Source organism: Styela clava, chromosome 10 (assembly GCF_964204865.1).
Source record: "Styela clava chromosome 10, kaStyClav1.hap1.2, whole genome shotgun sequence".
NCBI classification, from domain to species: Eukaryota; Metazoa; Chordata; class Ascidiacea; order Stolidobranchia; family Styelidae; genus Styela; species Styela clava.
Genome location: NC_135259.1, coordinates 2,167,622 through 2,190,456, shown reverse-complemented (window position 1 = coordinate 2,190,456; position 22,835 = coordinate 2,167,622). Strand labels below are relative to the sequence as shown.

The 22,835-nt window shown below is 34.9% G+C and overlaps 1 protein-coding gene across 2 annotated transcripts; it reads left to right on the top strand.

Moving 5' to 3' along the window:
* The first annotated feature begins 6,112 nt into the window (after positions 1-6,112).
* LOC120338016 (uncharacterized) lies at positions 6,113-19,728 on the top strand. Of its 2 annotated transcripts, none has more exons than XM_078117324.1 (17): positions 6,113-6,157; positions 6,571-6,651; positions 7,096-7,242; positions 7,714-7,835; positions 8,883-9,006; positions 9,330-9,513; positions 10,621-10,754; positions 11,110-11,329; positions 11,506-11,736; positions 12,801-13,004; positions 13,453-13,620; positions 14,362-14,513; positions 14,701-14,839; positions 15,648-15,727; positions 16,124-16,362; positions 16,781-16,957; positions 17,263-19,728. In XM_078117324.1, the coding sequence occupies exons 2-17, from the start codon at positions 6,585-6,587 to the stop codon at positions 18,499-18,501; spliced, it is 3,627 nt and encodes a 1,208-aa protein (XP_077973450.1). In that variant the 5' UTR covers positions 6,113-6,157; positions 6,571-6,584; the 3' UTR covers positions 18,502-19,728. The 2 variants fall into 2 exon arrangements, with proteins under 2 accessions (XP_077973450.1, XP_077973449.1); XM_078117323.1 differs by having other exon boundaries at positions 6,114-6,157; positions 15,648-15,742.
* Positions 19,729-22,835: the final 3,107 nt, after the last annotated feature.

Below are 22,835 nucleotides of genomic sequence, written 5' to 3'. Positions count from 1 at the left end.
ACAAAACTGTTGGATCTATTTTGTTCCCTCCATATAGGTTGTTACCAATGCTGGGGAAGGCTTGTACATGCTTGGCTCGGCGGAAAATCTTTTACCCCCTCACTTTCATCTGTTGGATAGTCTTGGTTAGTCCAACGATATGGCAACAAGCACCAGTAGTCTAGTTCTGATGAATATTCAACAATTTTCAAACCATGTTTATCACTATAACATTATTGGTCTTGTAATTTCATGTGGTATGTAATCAATCATAATACCTCAATAAACCTGTTGAATCTAATCTTTCGATAGTATATTTGCACCCATCTTACTGAGCTAATAAATCTGTGTTTCTATGATACGGCATAAACTTAAGTGCCCTCACCGTGCCTAGCATGTACAAATTGCACCAGAGACTTGGTGACTATCCAGCGACACCCCTTTTTGAAGATGGTGTGGTGGCAGAGTCTCCTGAACTTATCTATAGCACTTGGCTTTGAACTCCAGCGTTGAAGATTGACGACTGAACCATCTGGAAAAAATATTCATCTGTTCATAAAAACAGATTGCTGTAGTTTGTGCAATTTTTCCAAAAATGTATTTAAAAGACTTTTCAAACTGCCCCTGCATTTCATTTGTTTCTATACTAAACCCACCACTTTAGTCCTAACTTGGACGCTATCTATTACGGTAGTCTATGAACCATGGGATACGGTACCGGTAGTCACGCAGGTCTCACAGTCCTCTGACATTCTTCAACCATATAAGTTTAAATATCAACTTTCAATGAAAAGTTTTGTATCCTTCTCCAGCTGGTGGAAAGAAAGGTTCTTGGAGAACCAAGTCATCTCTGAGTGATTCCATTTTTGTATGTTAATGAAGCTTTTGGAACTAGGTTAGGTAGGGTAACGGCATTGTGAAGGCGGAATAACGTTAATAATAGATCACTTGACAATATCTTATAACTTTAGAAGCACGAAAATACCGCCATCACCAGTGAAATGCCATTCGAAGGCCTTTAAAACGAGCAACGTACCACTCTATCGCCCTACACAAGCCTGAATATTTGCAATGTTCGTCTGAGCGACCAAAATCAAAACAATAAAAGTCAAAGGTCGGGGAAAGGTCCATACAGTCTAGTAATACTGTATTATTTAGTTCAGAAGATCCCGTGTGCTGCAAAGCCACACAAATAGGTTCAAAGTTCACGATGCAAACGAAGAGACTTTATTAAAATAGTGTAAAATCCACGCTTAAAGCAGATAAAATAAGAGCGACAAAATACAAAGCTTACACTTAGGACAGCAAAGCAGAAAGAGGCTGACACTGCGAATCCGCAGCACAGTTTACATATGCAGTGGTGGTTGGAGTCGAGTAACTGAATCTAACTATTGGGCGAATTAGGGCTCAGACTCCACACACCAATGCATATGCAAAAACTAGGGCTGGGCATTTCGAATCGAATAGTGAATTATTCGAATAGGTTCAGAGCTTAATTTCGAATCGCCACCATCTTGTGTTTTTCTTTCCGCCAATGGTCGAGGTGAATTTTCAAATTTTTTTCCAATTGAAGCCATATATTTTCAACGCGATTCTAACATATGACTATACTCTCTAGTGAGAAACGTGTTTGTTATTAGGTGTGAACGCTCAGTAATCTATCTGAATGACGTATTCTATTTCTACAGTAAATCATTTGTTAAGAAGACCAATTGCTATAAAAAAGTCGCTTCCAATTATATATTTCCAAGTATTCAAGATTCGATTCGAAAAAATTATTCGATTCGATTCTGAAATCACAAGGTATTCGAAAATGCCCAGCCCCAGCAATAACTAGACACTAAATATAAATAAAATACAAAACAATGACAAAATAGGACAATTCCAGTCCCGCCACACTATAACGTCCGCGATAAATGCCTGTTCCATGTTTCACGTGTATTCAGGTTAGCACTTTTTATTGTGGTGTCCCCCACGTGTCCATTACATCCGAGTACCTTGATTTATCTCAGACGGGCGTTTTTAGCCTGGGCCTGGGCTACATTGCCGTCCGGTGTCGCATTCCGAAATTCTTATTACGCGCCATGAACTTCGTGTTGTCACGCCGGCGAAGTTTGTTTGTTGTCCGTAGCGTAGTTAATAAAGATATGGAAGGTTTAAAATCTAAATAGGTATTTGGTAGATAGTTGTAAAGCTTGTGTCCACTGTTTGTTACAGGAAATTTGTTGGTTGCCCGTAGATGATTAGGCTAGACCAGTTGGAACTTGAAGCAGAGCTGCGTTTAACGGAGCGCAAGCGCTGTCGGCTCCTGACTTGAGTCGCGAGCTTCAGGCACACGCGGTCATTAGCTTATAAGTACATAGATCCAAAATATATGCTCTTCCTTCCAAGCCTCCATTGTCGACTGTGAACGAAGGTTCAGCCTCGTGTACAGAATCAAGACAACGAACAGGTCTAGATCGGAGTCGTATCATCTCGACCAACTCATAATGGTCCTGACTGGTCAAGTCTGTCCTGACTAAATAATCAGAAACAATAGATAATAGAGATAATAATGAATCAGCTACATATCAAAATTCAGCAATATACATAGATAAAGTGTATAAACATTGGAAAAGAACAAAACTATGTGTTTTACTTTGCTGGGTTATAATATAAATGCCATTTAAAAATATATATATTTTCTCATGTTTCACGCTGTACTTCATTATCACCGTCGCCAAATTGTACTGTTTTTCACCCAAACAGATTTATTAAACCAGATTCAACTTGCGTATTTAACTCAGAACTCTGATACTCAAATTGCACGTGCTCGCATCTCACTAGACAAGACTGTATAACTCCAACAACGAAGCACAACAATGTGACGTCTTTCAGTGTTCAATGAACATACACCCCACATACCATGTTTAATTTTATCCATGAAAGGAATTTGTACTTGCTTTTTCAGCTTTCAATTTTTTTTTTCTAGATCAGTGAAAGCAACTTTACTTGATAATTACAGTATATATAACATTGCTCCCACACTCTATACAGACATAGTCATACAAATCACAAAAGAGAACTTCGGTGCCAGATGTACAATCTGCCTTCTGGGTGAACAAAATTTTTGATTCCGACAACCAAATCCGGTTTGTAAAAAATTTTGACTCCGAAATCAAATCCGAACAATGAAAAAAACAATTTAGCATATGAAGCATATAGACTTCGGAGTATATCTGTATTCCTAGCAACAATACGTCGCTTTATAGAGTTGACGCATTTCTCGTTTAGAACATCACGCCAATTCCAACATTATAAAAACCACTTCAATTGCCATAAACGTGAGTCACCCGATACATGCAGATAATAATGTACTACAGCCATCAATTTATAATAAGTTTTGTGTATCTGAGAAATAGATAGGAAAAGATTTGTTAATTTAGGCATGTTTTGTATATTATGCTAATAGGCTTTCGTACGAAGCAAAGAAACGACTGTACCGCAAATTATTTCTACAATTATTTTTTATAATTTTGCATCTACCATTTGCTGCAAAACCCGCATTACACCAGTATATAGTCAGTGTTAAACTACCAATCACAAAAGAGAACTTCGGTGCCAGATATACAATCTGCCTTCCGGGTGAACAAAATTTTTGATTCCGACAACCAAATCCGGTTTGTAAAAAATTTTGACTCCGAAATCAAATCCGAACAATGAAAAAAATATTTTTTTTTGCATGAAATATCGTTTAGTAGTTTTTCCGAGTTTCTGTACAAAATTTCAACTTGTTTCTCATCACGAATGAGATTGTCTCAAGTCTGGAATTCTCAGTTCGACTCTTTAATTCGCGTAGACGATGACTCCAGTGAAAACATTACAAACTCGTCGACCTTGCCCCGTATATTATTCATGATGTTGAAGCTAAAGAATTCAAGAGTCATAATCTAGCTTAGACAAGACCGAGAAAAATGTATTGCTTGGCCTACTAGTTTGAAACCACAAATATTGCAATTTTGAGCAAATCGTATGTCAAAACAATTATATCACCATAGGTAAATTTTACACCCTGTAACGCCACCTTCTATAATCTTCGTATCGAGGGAAAGTAGGAACGATTTTTTGGCGCTCCCGTAGTATGTGTACCAAGATGGCGCACAACCCTAACCTGGTACTAATACTATGTTCAGGTTGTGCTCCATCTTGGTACACATACTACGGGAGCACCTCTTTTTTACTACAGTTGTTCGGAACGAGTGGTTACCGTTACAAAGTATATATATATTGAATACAATCCGTATATAGGTCTGACAAAGCAGTTACACCCAAGCTTCGCGAAAAATAAAGCACAAAAATTCATTATCTACAACTCCTCGTCTGAAATCAATTAATTATATTTATTAGAACAGCATGGTGATGAATTGCATATAACATTCTTCCGCCTTTCTGTGAAATTTTCTGCTCAGCGTCATCACCATCAGTAATTTCCAGATTTTAGTTAGTATATCGGAAACATATGGTTTCTAAACGCGTGGGTCATCGATTATTATTATTTGTTGCTTTCCTGTAGGAAAAAGGATGTTAGATAGCTATAATAATTTATATCTTCGATGTGAAAGAGAAATAAGTGCGTGGACTCGTCGCGTTTATATTTTCCGAATCGCACATATGAAAGGCGGTAATATTCTAATCGCACTAAACAACGTTATGCTAACCCAGGGGTGTGCGAATTCTGTGAGAATGCATTTAATACAGGAGCGCTGACTGGATGGAACCGCGGGCCGCACCTTAACATAGACTATCTAGTAGTTGCAGGCGCAAAATTTTTGGTTATTGATCTTGTGGCATGCGTTGTTGGCACAAGCTAGCTGTTAAGGCATTGTAAAGTCATAGGCATAGCCATAGATAATAAAGTGAACTCAAGGCTTCGAAAGGCAAATGGATCGGAATTACTCGCACATACTAAATTAAAAATTTGTTTCGCGGGCCGCACATCATTCGAAATTGGCACTTTTCCGCGGGCACAATTTTTCCTTAATGGCGCATTCGACCAGCGTGTTGCATGTTACACACCCCTGTGCTAACTGATTAGCAAACTGACATTTTTTAAGTAAATATGCGTGATTTATGTAAAATAGAGTTTTGTTCAGTTGTCCTCGCTCCGTGTTTCAAATCATGTCGGTCAATTTATTTATGTTATCCACGTCAGGAGCATATAGAATTCGGAGTATATCTGTATTCCTAGCAACAATACGTCGCTTTATAGAAGTTGACGCGTGTCTCGTTTAGAACATCACGCCAATTCCGCCATTATAAAAACCATTTCAATTGCCATAAACGTGAGTCACCCGATACATGCAGATAATAATGTACTATTCTGTGGGAAAGATACAGCCATCAATTTATAATAAGTTTTGTGTATCTGAGAAATAGATAGAAAAAGATTTGTCAATTTAGGCATGTTATGTATATTATGCAAATAAGTTTTTGTACAAAGCAAACAAACGACTGTACCACAAACTAGTTCTACATTTTTTTTATAATTTTGCTTTTACCATTTCTTGCGAAATTCGCATTACACCAGTATATAGTCGGATAGTCAGTGTTGAACTAAAATCTATATACACCTTCTTTTGCTGTTTCATTCAAACACATTAGCATTAGCTTTTTTAATAATTCGAAATGACTCGAAATGTTCGAAATGACTAACCATTTTTCGAGAATGACTAAAAACAAACCTTTTGATTGTATCTTTTGTTTTTAATAACGACTCTACTGAACAAAAGATGTTCAAGTGGAAGTGCATTTATTTAGCAATTTCAATCCCCACTTATGTTAGGATGTTATCACGATGATATTGATGTAATTTTTTCAACTTGCAGGGTTAGTGATGGGAGCAATAGTACTCAATTTTACAGTGTGGAATCTTGTTATATTTAATAAATATATAGTTTGTATTTGATTCAAAATTTACGCTGCGCACTAACACAAATATATTTCTGTAACGTTTCGTCTGACCCAATGCAGAAATACATTTGTGTTAGTGTGCAGCGAGACTCTTGAATTAAATATAATAGTATACGCCAAGGTAAGGTATGCAGTAGTTTGTTTCACGTAACCCCTGATCTCTGATAGCAGGTCTCAGCCAATATCAGGCCACAACACTTTTAACCTTATCACTTATCGATTTTAATCGGTAAGTATGTTGATAGGTATTTGTCTGCTTGTCTGTCTGTTTGTCTGTTAGATGCACGCGATATCTCACGAAAGCGAGATTGAATCTGCTCCAGATTTTGCTTGTGCATTCATCATATGTCAGAACAGAATCCTATTGATTTTAGATGAATTATGTCGTATAATTAGCGAGTTATTAATTAATTAGTGATGGGACACAAGGTGTCACTATGGAGTAAGAGCGCTGTTTTGGGGGATCCCCTGACTTTCGATCGATAAGTCTTTGGTCTCTGACCGATATTCTCGTCTTTTCGATGTCGTCATTGCAATGCCAAATTTAACATCTGTGACACCCATTATGCAATAAAACAGATAGTTGCATTGTCAGTTGAATATTCATTCGTATTGTTATCTTCTTTTATTTGATATTTTTAGAAGATAATAAACAAATGAATTCATCGTCGTTTCTGCTTTGTCTGGTTTTATTTCCAATAATTTGCACGGCTTCTGTTCTTGGTAAGTAATATTAAATTTACACTATGCTTACTACAGAACGAGACCGTTTCTGGTCAGTTCTAATGTCACAGCAATTTAATAATGGGACTCTTTTCAGAAATAATGTCGAGGTTGAACGTAAAAAAAAATTATCTTTTCGCGAGTAGCTCGCGAGAGTTTTTATGGTAGTTGTTTCAAAAATACAAGCACAAATAGTATGGCTTTCTGATATGGAAGTCACAAATGACAACGGAGGCCAGTTTTGTCGCTTTCTCTGTGTATGATATCGACTGAAACTAAACGAACATTTTCCTAGTCCAAGTCGGCGAATGGACTTGATATTAGTATTGACAGATTATCGTAAATCGAGAACATCAGTTGTATCCTTTCTGGAAAGGTTAATTTAAACTATAAACAACAGACTACGTTTTCGGAGCTTGAGAATATTTCTATTTAATCCAATAGAACCTTCATGGACCCAGTGGTCTTCTTGCAGTGTGACGTGTGGACGCGGATCTCAAACTAGATGGAGAAAAACCTGCAAATATCCCACATCATTCTGCAAAGTGACCAAAGAAGAACAGCGACCTTGCATGTTCCAGTTTTGTCCAAGTAATTATTCATCTTTTTTCCGTTTTAACAATTAAAATTAATTAACGAACTTTAAAGACCCACTGCTATTCGAAATACCTGTAGCATTTTGACTGGAAAAGGGGATCGCGATGTTGGATTGTTCATTTTTTAGCATATTATGGTTTGAACCCTGTTATATACACCTATAGCACTGTTCTATTCAATGAAAGCATATAAGGAAGATGTTTTGTACGCAAATATTAAAAACAGATCTTGGTAAAAATTATAGAAAAAGGAAACGGAAAAAGGGGACAATTACCTAAAGCAATCAAGAATTTATATTGATATAAGTTAAGTTTACTTCCTTAGGTGTTCGATTGATTGCGTGATGTCAGTGCATGAATGAAAGACGAAATCAACGTCATGAGCTGACTCATGTAGTAAAAACATGCATGAACGCAATTTTTACTAAAATCAAAAAAATTAAATTAGAATGTCTTTTTAATGCAGGCTATCTTTCATGGCCGCGAATTCATTTTCATGGAAAACTAGTATTAGATGTATCAACCGTGAATAACAATCGATGTAACTATGACACAAAACAGTTTCTTACTGCCTCCGCTTCGAAAAACGTAAGTAAAACTTGTATCCTAGCTATCCAAAATTCTAGAGGATTCCTAGCCGTATTTTCATTTGGAATGTAAACGTATAGAGTATTAAACCAATATTTGGAGATGGGGGGTAGATAATTGTAGAAAAGTGTTGAACTTGCTTGTCATAAGTAATTTAAGAGTCTGATACTAGTTATCGTACTCCAAACATGTCCAATCTTTAGATCATCTTCAGATCAACATCTCCACCATCCATGCATCTGAAACGAATAAGTAGTTCACTTTTCCCACCGACATGGAATGGTAGCTGGTGCGGGTGCATGAAAGCTCACATACAAAGTTTTGTCAAAGCATGAAATAGTCATTACCAGCTGGATTCCTCGGAGTTCGAGTTATCAAAAACTTCCAGTAAACTTCCAGTTTTTTGAACGCACAGTGAAGGATTTGTGATTAAATGTTCAATTAGCACTGTCATTTTTTGCCATTAATCGACGAGCGCATTGGTTCTCAATCTTATTTTTTTTCGTGGCCCATTTTCTTAGCCTAAATATTCTGTTACACATTAACTTTTTTATGCAAGGTATAAACTACAAGTAAAATAAAATCTCCTTTCGCAAAAATAAACACTTTCACCTTAATAATTAGAATGAAAAAGAGTACCGTTCATTGCTACCACAATTAAAATCTAACCATAGTGACGTAAATCAGACCAAATTTTTCAATACTAATAGAAATATTCTATAGGTTTGTGGCCCACCTCAAATGTTTCTGTGGCCCAGCAGTTATCCATGGCCCGCTAGTTAAAAACCGGGGGTATAGCGTGGCGATATTTTATAATTTCGCAATCTCAAGTAATGATGAACAAGGAAATGTTTGATTATAATACTCCAAACACGTACATAACCTCAAAGATTAAAGACTAGATAAAAAAAAAATATCGATCATCGATTGAGAAATACATAGTTTTAACATGAGATCACACTATGGAACTCCTTACATTGAGATTATATGTCTTACCCCCCAAGAGTTTCAGGCTCCACATGAATTTTAAAATTCTATCTTCAACAGATCGGAAATTGGAATCCCGATGGCAGCGGTCATTTGTATTTTATCGATACAAAAGTGACATCGATTTGCAAAAAACCTGGGAAATGTTCAACGACAGATAAAATAGTCAACATGAAAATCCGTGGTGGGTTGTATTTGATTAATCCCTACGCTCCATTTTGTCATTTTTGGTACGAGAAACCCGGCAATTTTCCCTTTGAAATTAAGTATTGAACAAATAATCAAAACATGCAATCAGAATTTTAATTAATGTCCGATATCGTGACTATCAATTCCTATGTAACAAATTATTTATTATAAATAAAACACTCTCGAGTTTTACTACAAATTTGGTGTAACAACAAATAAATATGTGTATAACTTCTATCCCGCTAGCGATTTTTTTGCACCTAATAGACTGCGCTAATAAAACGTTAATTAATGACCGCCACAATTATCGTCAAACAGAAACTGAAATGGCAGTAATTGTAGACTTGGATCCTGATTGGCAACAGGCATCTGAAATATGGGGTTTCACGATAATCATACCAAGGATACTGGAAGCGAAATATTCCAGAGTTTCGATGAGGAAGATGAGGAAACGATTAGCTGGGAGTTCTGGTGATGTGAGCAAAAGCACAACTTATAAAAGGTAACATGACATCCACGAATATTGCAAAAATTGACTCTTGTTGTTCGATATTTTTGTGTATAACAGAATTTAATCATTGGTCGAAAAATTTGTGATGAGCTGACCGAACATATTTCCTGAAAAAGATGAATTCAAGCTAAAGCAAACTACTCAAATTGTTAAAACTTACACTTAACAAACATACACTTTCATACTACACACACATAACTCTTCATACAATCAATATTGTTTTGACTTTGACACGAGTATTTGCAAATGTCTACAAAATTTAGACAATACATATTATTAGGTTTGCATAGTGTTAAGGGGATCAAATATCACAATAATATTTATAATGCGTGCATCTTTTACTTTCAAAGACTTTCAAAATAGAGATTTCTGTATCACCAAAGTATTCTTACCTACTTATGGTACAAATGTCCTCATCAAATGCAAAGTACCCTCAAAATGCAACGGTTTAATCGAACTACATTATAAATTACAGTACTCAATTTAATTACCGGCGCAATTTACCTCTTGGTGTTCTCAGATATGATAGTTCACACATGTTCACTGTATTCTTCTAGATAATTCATTGTTGTATTCATTGGTGTTACATCAGTGTGTATGCTATATACGTTTTTCTCGTATTTGTTCGGTTGCAAAAAAAAAACTTTGTGGTTCGTCAAACATTCTGCTTGGAATCGCCTGGATATTCATCCAAATTATGTTAATTTTGTGTTATTATGCTACATATGTCTCCGACTGTATTCACCAATTAACAATCATGTTAAAGCAATAAGGGAATGTGATAACGATTCATAATACCTTCTTTCGTACATGTTGTACATTGTATTTTGTAACAAGCCTGGGATATATAAATATATACAGGGGATTGCGATAGACTATGTCGTAGCACAGTGTCCATTTATAATTTCAGAGTAGTAGCCGTAACATGGCAGTACTATTTTAACAGCAGGCAACATCAGTAGTTTTACAGTGTTCACGATTTATATAACATAGAATCTTTCCTGGAAAATCAAATTTCCATCTGATAAAATAATATGTTTCAGGACAAAAAAATTTAAATGTAATTCGTTGTTCCAACTGTTTTTTGTTTTTATACAGTAGGTTATCAAATATCAAATGGTTCAGCAATCATTACAAGCATATGTTTAATAACGTCACAGAGCTGTCGATCTCATTTGTTCTGGATCAGTTTAGATTCGATCTCACCCGGGGGCGAATAACTGGAACAATAGGTAAGTGCAACATTTTATCAGGATATTTCAAATGTTTAATCTTCTGTTATTCAGAATCATGCAGGAACAATTCATAGCACACTGCATGTCGATATTATATTGGCAATGGGTTTGTCATGATAATTTGACTCTGTCGGGATATAGCATGCTAGTGTGTTATACCCAAATGTGCGTACATTGTGAAGATCCCGATGTTGTTGTTAGTTTGCTACTTTACGCTCTGTATTTATTTTCCTGATCTTTATTCTATAATATATCGCCAATATGTAATCAAAGAATATATGCTATTTATTTGTTCCCTGTACTTGGTTATTTGTTAATAATATACCTTTAGCATTTCAATGATGCATTTCAGGGTTAACGTCAAATGACGATCCGGTTCAAACAGTCGCAACACGAGTCATTAGGGCAGATAGCTGGAAAAATGTCGGTTTTGCTCCGTTTTTCGTTCATTATAAAGAGAAGTATTTGACTATGGATATGTCAAACGCAATCACATGTGATAAGTTCGGAATATTTAAAACAACTAAGATTGTTGATATTGGAGTGCTAGTTAAGTCAAAAGATGCCTGTAGGTGAGGATTTTTGTGAAATAAATGCCAAAAAGCATTCTAGATGTCTGTAATTAACCACGACTGTGATAATAGTGGCGTAATCAATGGGGTATTATTATAACTATGTTATATACATTTGACTTACTTGTGCTCGATTTTGTAATTATTTCATTTCAAATTTGACGACTTGTATAAAGATATTATTGGTCTCCGGAGCTATGTTTGAAGAATTACGAACCCGACAGGACAACTTTGCATCTTTTGACAACCAATGGGGAGATTTCAAGGCGAATTAATGCAGGCGCTGATTGGTATGAAAAGCTTGGCGGAGTTTTTGATATAAGTCTGAAAGACGTTGACGACAAAATGATGAAGTTGTTACGGCAAAATCAACTGGTTCTTGTGTCAAACAAAAATCCTGATAGCAAGTATGTTCCAGGAGAAATAGGCAATTTATTTACTTATATTTATATATAAGTATACTTATATATCGTCACGCTAATAACCGAATTGCGTAAGTCATTTTTGGCGATTTTGAGTTTTTTATAAAATAGGTATTTATGTAATGCTGCGCACCTGTCTATTAACTCAAATTTTATTTTAGAAATTCCGAAACCTATAAAAATGGAGATTTAGTATGACATGCACATTTGTGCAATTGTTTTGTCATAATGAATCATCATTGTTACCGCATGACTATTGTGACAAAAGCAAAATAATCTCGGCGGAGTATTTTCGAGTTTTTGCATCTCGGATTCTAGCTTAGCGCGTATTAATTTGAATTTATACTACAGTATGGGAAGACGTGCACTTGTGATATTCACTGTCCGACCGAGTCCAATTTACTTTGGTTGGCTTTTATATTGGGTGCATTGCTGTTTTATTCTTTATATTAAATCTTAGTCTTATTTCGATGGGTGTGCAGAACGTGTTATATTGATAAAATATATACTTTTAAACATAAAAAATAATGTAATTGAAACTGATTAGCTATTTTGGGGATTAGACATAGTAGATACTGAGAATTACATTCGTTTTTGGAATGTTTAGTTTTCAGGACTGGTGCATATATTAAAGTTGCATAATTGCGTATGTCCCCAAGTCATAGACACATTTCTGCCTAAGTCACAGTGCGCCATTATCACGTCACTTAACTGCGTCAAACAAATTAACTTAAATCCGGCTACGATAAAAAAAAATTGAACCATGGCAAATTATTGACTCTCAATGGCATAACAATATCATTAGGAAGTTTTTCACGTTTTTCTCAAAACTGCTAAAAATGACTTACGCAATTCGGGTATTAGCGTGACGATATTATATATATATTTAGCAATATAGTAGTATATACTATAGTATCTCTTCGAATGAAATGAAACAGGCTATAATATTGTACAACCTAAATATTTATTAAGTCATACGAAATTTCGGAGTAATATGTATACAGCGAAAAGGGCTAACCATTTTTTATAACATTCAAACATTTCTACAGACCTTGGAACCTATTACTAACGGAATCTAAGTTTGGTATGCATATCGGTATTATGGGACCAGCTGTCCACAGAATAAATCCGGGTGAGAGACAACGTTTATCAGTTTTTGTTAGCAGATTCGGTATGCCGTCTGCAGCATCACAAGTGAATGTTAAATCTTTGAAGCATATTAAAATGGGAGCTTGTCCATTCCATTGTAACAGGTATGAGAAACAAAATTCAAAAATGTATTGCATAATGCGTTAAAAAAGTATTTTACAAAATGACTTTAATCTAAAATACCATCTAACTCACGTTTTGTGAACTATGTAAAAATCCTTTGCTGAAAACGTTTTCGATCCCAAGAATGTTTTTCTTCAAACATCCACGAATTGTTCAACTCGTTGGATAAAAACACACAAATAAAGATATATATATCGACAATTTAGCTTTTCTTAAATAATAATTTGTATTTAACGCTGAAAAATTTAATGAAAAACTGCAAGGGCAATGGATTAAATTTAGACTTAGGCATCTCACAGAGATTATCACATAAACCCCGATAGTACAATTCGCTGCACTGATTAGGAGGAAAACACATGTTTTGTGTAGGACCTGTTTATACCTATTTCTTTCTCTAAATATTAAATTCAGTTTCATGAATATTCACAGCACTTTAGGATGGCCAGAGGCAGCTCTCTCAATAACACCTGTTGGGACAAAACCGTTTACTAATTCAACTGGAATCGTTGACTTTGACATGTATGGCGTTCGCTCACCCGGATCCCCAAGACAATGTGGATTAGATGGGCAGATTTATCCCTTACAAATCTTAGTAAGGTAAATTTTACCGCCTAAATATCTGAGCTCTAGTAGAAATTGTTCTAGTTTATGAAAATGGGTGTTTTATACCACGTTACTATAGTCACGATTTAGTCCCCAACGTTACCTTTACCTCAGCACAGTGTTTGATTGAGTGTGATGCTCGTGTGTTACACCCATGATACATTACAATTTCCAAATCATCGACATGCACATGACTATTTTGAGCAGTTGCTCTATATTGCGATATACGCTAAATAGGAAAATTACGTTTTATCTACCTAACCGTTCGCTACTGTAGTCTGGTGTACTTACATATTATTTTCATTAATGATAACACAGCTACGAGATAGCAATGTTTAAATGAACAGTTTAAGTTTATTTCGATATAACGTGAGTTATATGATTTATCATGAATACAAGAATTACTTTTCACCAAATTATTCATGTGCCATGATCGAGCTCATGACATGCCACCTTTGGCACAGTGGGCCACATTTATGTAGCTTCATTACCACCGAAAAAAGGCGTAGTTCAAGACTTTCAAAGTCAGTTCTTGTTGGTATGTCGCTAGATTTTCATCTCATCTGAAGTACCTGATTTGGATTCAATAAAAAATTCATCTAATATCTCCATAGCTTCTCTATTTTCTTTACTAAGTTTCTTTCACTATTCTGCATTCAAATTTTTGATTATGTCCACATTATGTAGAGCGAGTCTACCAGATTTCGATCGATTCACTCTTATTTTTTAAATTAGACACAGCACCGAGTCTCACTCGTATGTTTTTGAAGAGGGTTCAAATGAAGAAGTCACTGGATCCCATATTGATATTACTTCTATACCAATCGCTGCTAGGGTTTATGATGAGGTCGAAAATGTCGAATGTCCGACTTGGCAGGATATAAAAGGTAAATGTTGACAAATGTCTACAAATGTTATTCGTATGTGACTTTTTCAGTGGAATGTTAATCAATAAAGTTGTAAGACTATACCGCGAGCTTTTTTATTCTACCATAATTTGAATTTAATTGGAAAAAACAATAGAAACGAAATACCCCTTTTACGTTTTAAAAACATGCCCCATAATTATCACAGATATTTTCCGTCTTTATTATAATTTGTATCCTGTTATGTGGAAAAACAAGATAATCGACACGAATTCTTATGAAGACGTCAAAGCAAAAGCTCGCATTTTGAAAATGGCAATGTTCGAGTACGATATGGAGAACCCTAGGTAGGAACCCTAGGAAATTTCTGTTTCATAGAAAAGTTACATGACATGTGCAACAAATGTTCATAAACATTATATGAGTTGGTTTAAAAGCATACCACATTCCTACTCGTACACCAGTTCTCGAAACCCATGAGGTCATCGTTCATTTCCCACTGACCTTGTTGATCAGACAGCACTAGCAGAGATTATTGTCCAAAACATGCTCATGATTTGGAACGAGAAATATTTTTGAAGGCAGAAAATAAAATAGTCCATTCTCGCTCGTAAATCTTTTTCAAATGCCAAATCAAATCGAATCCTGGTAATGTATATATCGGTGCAGTTGTAGCCTAGAAAATATCTTTTGGGTTTTATTTGTTGTTTGGAGGAAGACGTTTCCTCTGTCGTCAGAAGACGACAAATGGAAACTGTAGCACCTGCACTAATTCCCCAGTCTGTCAGGCACTTTAACGAGGCAATGTCTTTATTGTCAGCTCACGAACAAAGACGACAAATGGAAACTGTAGCGCCTGCACTAATTCCCCAGTCTGTCAGGCACTTTAACGAGGCAATGTCTTTATTGTCAGCTCACGAACACAGTACAACAATACGATTGTACAGGATGACCCAAAACGATAAAATAATAAGTGTATATTGAGCAGATTATATACTGTTTCAAATATTGAAAGTATAGTAAAGTAACCAGTGAATAAAGTTAAGTTGCAAAATAGATTGCTCGAACCATCCACAAATAGCGACTGTATCTGCTGGTTCGCTGCGTACAAATGTAACTTCAACTAAAAACTACTTTGCTTCATTATCTATTCAGGTTCATGCCGACACAGCGCGATTTATCCTACAGTAAAAGACGTTTGATTTGGAATTGGATGAAATGTGGCATGAAAGAAGGTAAATCTCAAAAAGGTAATGTGATGATGATGTAATTACTCAATCCTTTATCAAAGAGTGTTTTAGAAACAAAATCGAGAGTAAATGTTATATTTGGAAATACACATTTTTGTGGTTATAGTATAAATTTAAAAAACCACCTAATACTATATTTGCATATGCTCCCCTCCTTTTCATAATCTTCAATACATATGCAACTGAAACAAAATTGTTTAACTAATCCCATCTAAACATAGAGTTGTTACCTGATGTAGAAAAAATATTAATATTACTGTAAATATTTATGGTGCAATATAACGTCAAAATGTCAATCAATCAAATGCAATTTTACAGAAAGAAAAATATATATTTGATAAAAGATAAAACTTTTGATATTTTTGGCATTTTTTATTTCAGTAAAAAAAATCTCAAAGAACATATGTAGTAGTAAAGCACTTGAAGAAGAAATTGAAAAGCTGAAGCTGGATATACATAACGCACTTTTCCTCGAGTTTGCGGTCATACCGCCGTATCTGACGGCCTGGCTCAGTATAAAATGGGAGCGTGGTCGAAATAAAGAGGTGGCGGACATTTTGAAAAAAACCGTCAATGATGAGATGAGACACATGGTTCTTGCCAGTAATCTTTTAAACTCGGTATGTCGGTACACTTACAAGTTAAAATATCAAATATATTCATTGATCATATTTATTTATCCAGTAATTTCATTTGCTAATATCTCTTTTCATAATCATTTATCAATAGTTTTTCGAAGCTGACCAAAACTGACCAGCTTCTCTCTCGTGTATCAGCTACTACAATTAAAGTGATAAATTCTGAAAAAACTATATAATAGATTGATCTTTGGGCAATTTGGATTATTGCAAAAATGGAGTTGAAAATCCCAACATAAAAGAAGTACTGTGTGCTCCATCAACATTGTGAAACAGCGATATATATACATTCTTCAAATTGACAACTAATCATATTCCGTAAATATCATTCACTGCATTCCCTTTCGTATAGAACTTCTCACAATGCATAATTTCAGTAATACACTATATATGTTAATAGATTGGAGGCATTCCTAAATTTACATCTCACAATCCGAGTTATCCTTTAACACCAACTCTGGGAGGTATTTACGGGCTTGCGAGAGGAAATGTATTATCGTTAGGACCAATGTCAATCGGAACAGTTAAGGACATTTTCTCGGCTATTGAACGTCCCGTCAATGACAGAGGCAAAAAGGTAAAAGTTTAGGTGCGAATAATTGATTGTATGCATTGGTCGAAGGTAAAAAAACAGGTATACTTGTACATGATATTTTCACCAATAAACTCAACGTCAGAATTAAATAATAAGATTCAGCTGCTAGATTATAGAGAGAAGTTTCCTCATTTATACCTTCTAATCTATAATATATATATACATATCTGTGTATATATATATCGCCTGTGATGGGCAATGTTTTAAGTGAGGATTATTTTCTATGCACCAGTCTGTCGCGGAAATTTGTGATGATAAGTAGACAATTGTCAAATCATATTTTGCAGCTCCTCGGTCACATTGCTACACTTTGGAAATTGGTTTCAGAAACAGAAAAACGTACAAACTCATCACCAGAAAGAAATTTAAGATTATCTGCATTACTGAGAAAATTTCTAAGAAATGAAGAGAGTAAAGGACAAAAGAAACATTCAGTGAACTCGAATGAAGAAATGAGCGGAGCATCGACGAGCAAAGAACATATTACAACAGAAAAAATTTGGACAAATATAAGAGACTTCGCTACTTCAAAACTGGCTCAAATTGATGACGAGGACTTGCATACTGTCGGTGGCTTTTATGCAAAGATAGCCTTAAAACTGGCTCAGCTGGAATCTTGTGTAAAACTCCGAGTACTTGGGGAACCTGATTATGATAGCAAATCTAATCGAAACGTCACCTCGACCATATTCACCGGAGATACCAAGAAACAAATGAATTCAAGGCACTGGTATAAAAGAGCGTCCACTGCTGAGAGTAGACAATGTGCTGCTGAATCTGTATCTCAAACGATGGGGACTTTTCCGCCACTTGGAGAGGCTCATGGAAATGAAGTTCTAAGTGCATCATCGAGTAATATGACGCTTAATGATAGTGGTGTATGCACGTCTACGCCAAATTTAGACAAAATATCTGAAGTTATTTTTGAAGTGACCGATCTGTCATCTGCTCTTCGGTCAATAATAGAGATTGTCTATGAAGGAGAAGGAGGTTCATCCTGCTCGCCATTTGAAGATTTTGATGACGAAAATGTCTCCTCCACGTTGTCACACTATTATCGTTTTCAAGAAATAATTCACGGTCGCAAGTTGATTAAAATTAGAGATAATGACGTTCTAGATTACTACGAATGTTTGAACATATCCAAATGGTGTAAGACATTGCAGTCTCCTTGGAAATACTGTTACGCGGGTAGTACAATAACATTTTTTGAAGACGGTGTTTGGCCGATTGTATCAAATCCGAACCATTTTACATATGTTCGGGGCACATTGGCATCAACATTGAATTTTCAATTTTCATTAATATATTCTAGGTTATTAAGATGTCTAAACAAATCTTTTAATGGTGAACCCGACCATGTAAAGTTTTGTATGGCTAAAATGTATGATTTAACAATGATGGGAAAGAAACTGGTTTCAACTAGCATTCAACATAAAAATAACACTGACGGGCAGCTCGTGCCCACTAGAGTAAATGCGTGCCCAAGCTTTGCTTACATAGGTCTGAATAATCCATTTGTTTAATGCCTCAGTCCCTTTCTTCGCTATTACCTCAGTACCTAGTCAGTTTGGTAAAGGTACCTATATGAATATGTAAGTTATATGGCACTAATTCTTGCCATTCATTCATTGTTGCTTTGATTTTTATGATATGATACTAGTTTTGGTAACCTATAACATCAGAAAACTATCCTATACTATAAACTTAAAATGTCTGTTATGCTTGAAAAATCCGAGATCTTACATATAAAGACTCAACGCGTCAAGTATAGAATACAAGAGTGGGGATCGTAACGTAGAAAATGGTTTTCACAGCCTACATTAAACGCATAATTTTTTATTCTTTGAAACAAAAATGTTTGCACGATCAAGGTTTTGCCTATCAGAGTTAACAATTATGTGGGATAAATATTTTTGTTTGCTGTGTTTGTAACGGATATTCAAAGCAATCTTTTTGAAATACAATGAAAATATATATATAGCAAAAATGTAATGCAAATGAATGCATTTAGAGAATTTCAAATTTTGCGCATCACTGTCAAAGCATTACTAACACATACAAATTAGGAGTGGTCGTTGTCACATTCTATTCTTGTTTATGTGATGTGTAAGATTTGAAATCCTTTATTGCTTACAAGCTATTTTCAAATTTTCTGTACTGTGAAATATCTATATCAACTTATCTGCAATAATTTACAGTTATAGAGAATATACGAAGAGTGAATTTAGTGTATCATCGATGTTTTAATTCCCTAATTGCTATTCGTAAGCTTTCATACGGATTAGTGAAATTTCCTTACTCGGAATACTGCATTTTCAGAACAAGCGTTTTATAATAGTTGATATAAGCGTTAAAACTATTTTGTTTCGAAAACTTCACTTGGTAAACTGTCAAGTCTGTTGTGAAGTTATATACACCCAAACAACGCCGTATGTCAGAACCGTATTCACCAACCACACTGAATGACGCTGAGTGAATTAAAGTTCAAAATTCCAGAGGATTGCGGCCAGTTTTGTCTTTCAAAATCCTAGATAACAATTTTGGTATTTCACACCTGGCAAAACGTTGCTTCAGGCATAATAATGATTTTCTGTACACTTGTTCTTGTTGTCATCATCACACTTCGTAGAAATTGATCGATTCAATGTTCAAACAATGATTTGTGGTTGTTTATTTTTTCCGCTTCCCAGTAAAGATAACAATTGTAAGTCATATGGTCGATTTCTTCAAAAATATAAATTAGAAAATTATTGTTTCTAATTTTTTTCACCTAACTTAGGTTATGTATATAGGTAAGTTACCCACTTTTCATTATCTATGAGATTACAGATTGACTTCGGGTTGGTTGATTGAGTTTGATGATTTATCGTCGATTCTATCAGAAACCATATTACACTGCGGTTTCCTTGCCTTTTTTTGATTGCCAATTAACCTTTCCCCGGCCCAAACCATTCGTGATCTTGTGAGGCGAAAAATAGACATGTAAACGACGCATCCAAGAAATTTCTTCGATTGGCCATTTTTTTTTAATTCATATTTGACATATTACTACAAAACGTATTCAGACAGGAGTGTGTATAATACATTACTACTTCGGTGCAGTTTGGGGCTACGGTAGCAGAGTTCGCCGACGGCCATCAGCAGCTTCAACACATTATGGCCGCTTGCAACCCCATTATTATTATTCTCTATCAGTGCTCCGTCGCCTTTCAGTTGAAGACTCGTGGATTGTATAACAAAAAGCAGCGTTCAATGATGGTTTGTTTTCTTTATAAATTACACAAATATTTAATGTATGACTCATTTCGTCTGAAACATCAAATATCCACACGTTTGAAATGAAGATGTAACGATATATATCACTTTTTCGCCGATACCGATACGTCGATATTTCGAATTGCCATTTCATAATCAACGTATATACAATGTTCCTAATTATTCTAAAATGAAACACTCCTATTGATGAATATCTATGTATGCACCAAGCGTCAGCACGAACTTTTGATTTAAATAAGGATCAAGACAAAAAGAATTGCAAGAGTATTGTGTTGGAAATCATCGGCATACTTTGAGTTCGCGAGCTAGGCGAATCGTTCCATATTTTCCAATGTTTGGTGAGTGAGCTTGATTAATCTGAATGAAAAAACTTCAAATCTAACAAATTTCAAACCTTTAGAATAGACAATATGGCACTGACGTCATACCCGCTTATGTCTCGTTGAATTTTTTTCATATCCGTGCCGAATAATAAATAAAAGAGTTGATCATCATGATTAAAGTTGTTCTATGGCATAATCACAGCAGACCCGGAAAGTGATTGAATCATGCTTGATCATGTTTTTGATTTTTACATCAATCTGAATTATGTAAACGTGAGCCAACTATGAATTCGCGGTTTTAACTAAATTATATTATCCCAAATATAGAATTTAATCAAAAGTTACGAATTAATATAATATGTAATTATGAGGATATAACAGTTCATCAATCTTATACAAACAGTGAGATTATTTTTTCTTTTATCTGCACATTCGGGAAATTGTAGTCGAAACGTCGCGGTTTTTCAAATCTGTCATCATCTGTAAATACTTATTCTGTACTTAAAGTTTCACAGAAAAACTCATCTTAGTTGTTAAAAATATAATAAGGGGTGATCACTTCAGTCCAATGCAGACATGTTAATTACTATATCTGGAATTCAACACTGTCTACTATTTCACTGCGTTTTATAGACCGTTGGCAATTACTCCCCTGCTGGTGGAGAAAACAACATTTTAAACTAGAGATGAACCGATATATCGGGTATCGGTAATATAGGCTATTTTTTCAATATCGGTATTTGTTTTAGTATCGGCTGAAATAGACCGATATTTGCAATATATTCAATTCTTTAATCTCATGTTTTGAAGGACCGGTTAGCTTGCTAATGTTGATAACTGAGATTATTTTTGCTGTGGAGGGTGCATGCTTAAGGTCAGCCAAAATGATGTCAATTTTTGCATACGTACAGAGTTACAAGGCAATTTACGATGCAATTAATTAGTATTAATTTCAGCAAACTGTCAGTAGTGATCCCAGTGACACACCATTTAGACATATGTATTACTAATATCAGTTTTTTTTTTCATGTTCTGAAATAAGTCTTCTTCAAGTTGACTCTCAAATAATACGTCATTATATAAAATCTTAGATACCACTGTTGGCATTGCATTGGCATTATTTGTCAATTTGGTATTATAGATAAGTTACTCACTCATATGTGACTAATCACTTACATTCTCAGATAATATATTAAAGCGATAGTTATATGTTAGCAAACACTTTGTAGTTTGTACTGTCATCTGTCGCGTGGCCTCGGTATATCTAATTGATACAATAATTATATACAAATTTTGACAATTTTCTTTGTGGACTAGATAATCACAAAAATCTTGATTACGCTGCAAAGAGCCAATGTTTTATCAATCGCACCACATGGCAGTCCGATTATATTATAAGTACGTTATTTTTGAGGCAAATAAAGTTCGGTACAGAGTACTAACATAGTTTTTGCCAAAATGTGAATTTCGATGATCCTATTTGTAGTGGCGTTGAGGGCTCGTAAATTTCGTTCGATTACGGGTTTTTTATTTTAATGGGAAATTTGTAATGCAGTATTTCAAATCAATATTCGATACAACGAATTACTTTGAAAACTTTTTTCAAAATACGGGACGGGAAAACTTATTTCAAAACAAATGTTTATGTTCATTTCTTCGTTTGTTTCCTTGTGCGTCTTCGATTTTGGGATTATGTACAATATGCGTTGGCAAACGATTGCTTTATTCGCACCGACAACTTAATTTGATATTGTAAGAAATTTATCGACAGTGAACAATTATCTTAATATAGATTTTAATTAAATAATTAACATTGCAGCATTTCATCTTCTATTTTTAGGTTGAAACGAAAATTTTTTTTATAAATTTTTGACTAATTATTCAGTTCCATTTGTGTAAGAACAAACAGTGCCTTCTAATTAATACAGTGGTTCAGTGCTTTACTTTTATCTGTACCGCATTCTAAAAATTAAATAGTGTAATTGGTGTCGGATTTTTTACTCCTAGAAGGGAACGTTCGAATTTAGATTTCAAGTTTAATTTCTAGATATCATTATTTGATGACAGTTCATGAAACACACTATAATAAATGTTTTTCACGGGAATATATATTACCAATATTCCCAGGTTACCCAATACACAAAAACAATCATTAGAATACGAAGGTATTTTCTGTGTACAATATTTTTCAATTTCAGATATGTATATATGTATGACCTTTTATATTCTTTTTCATTTTGTGGACTGGTAGAGTGTGC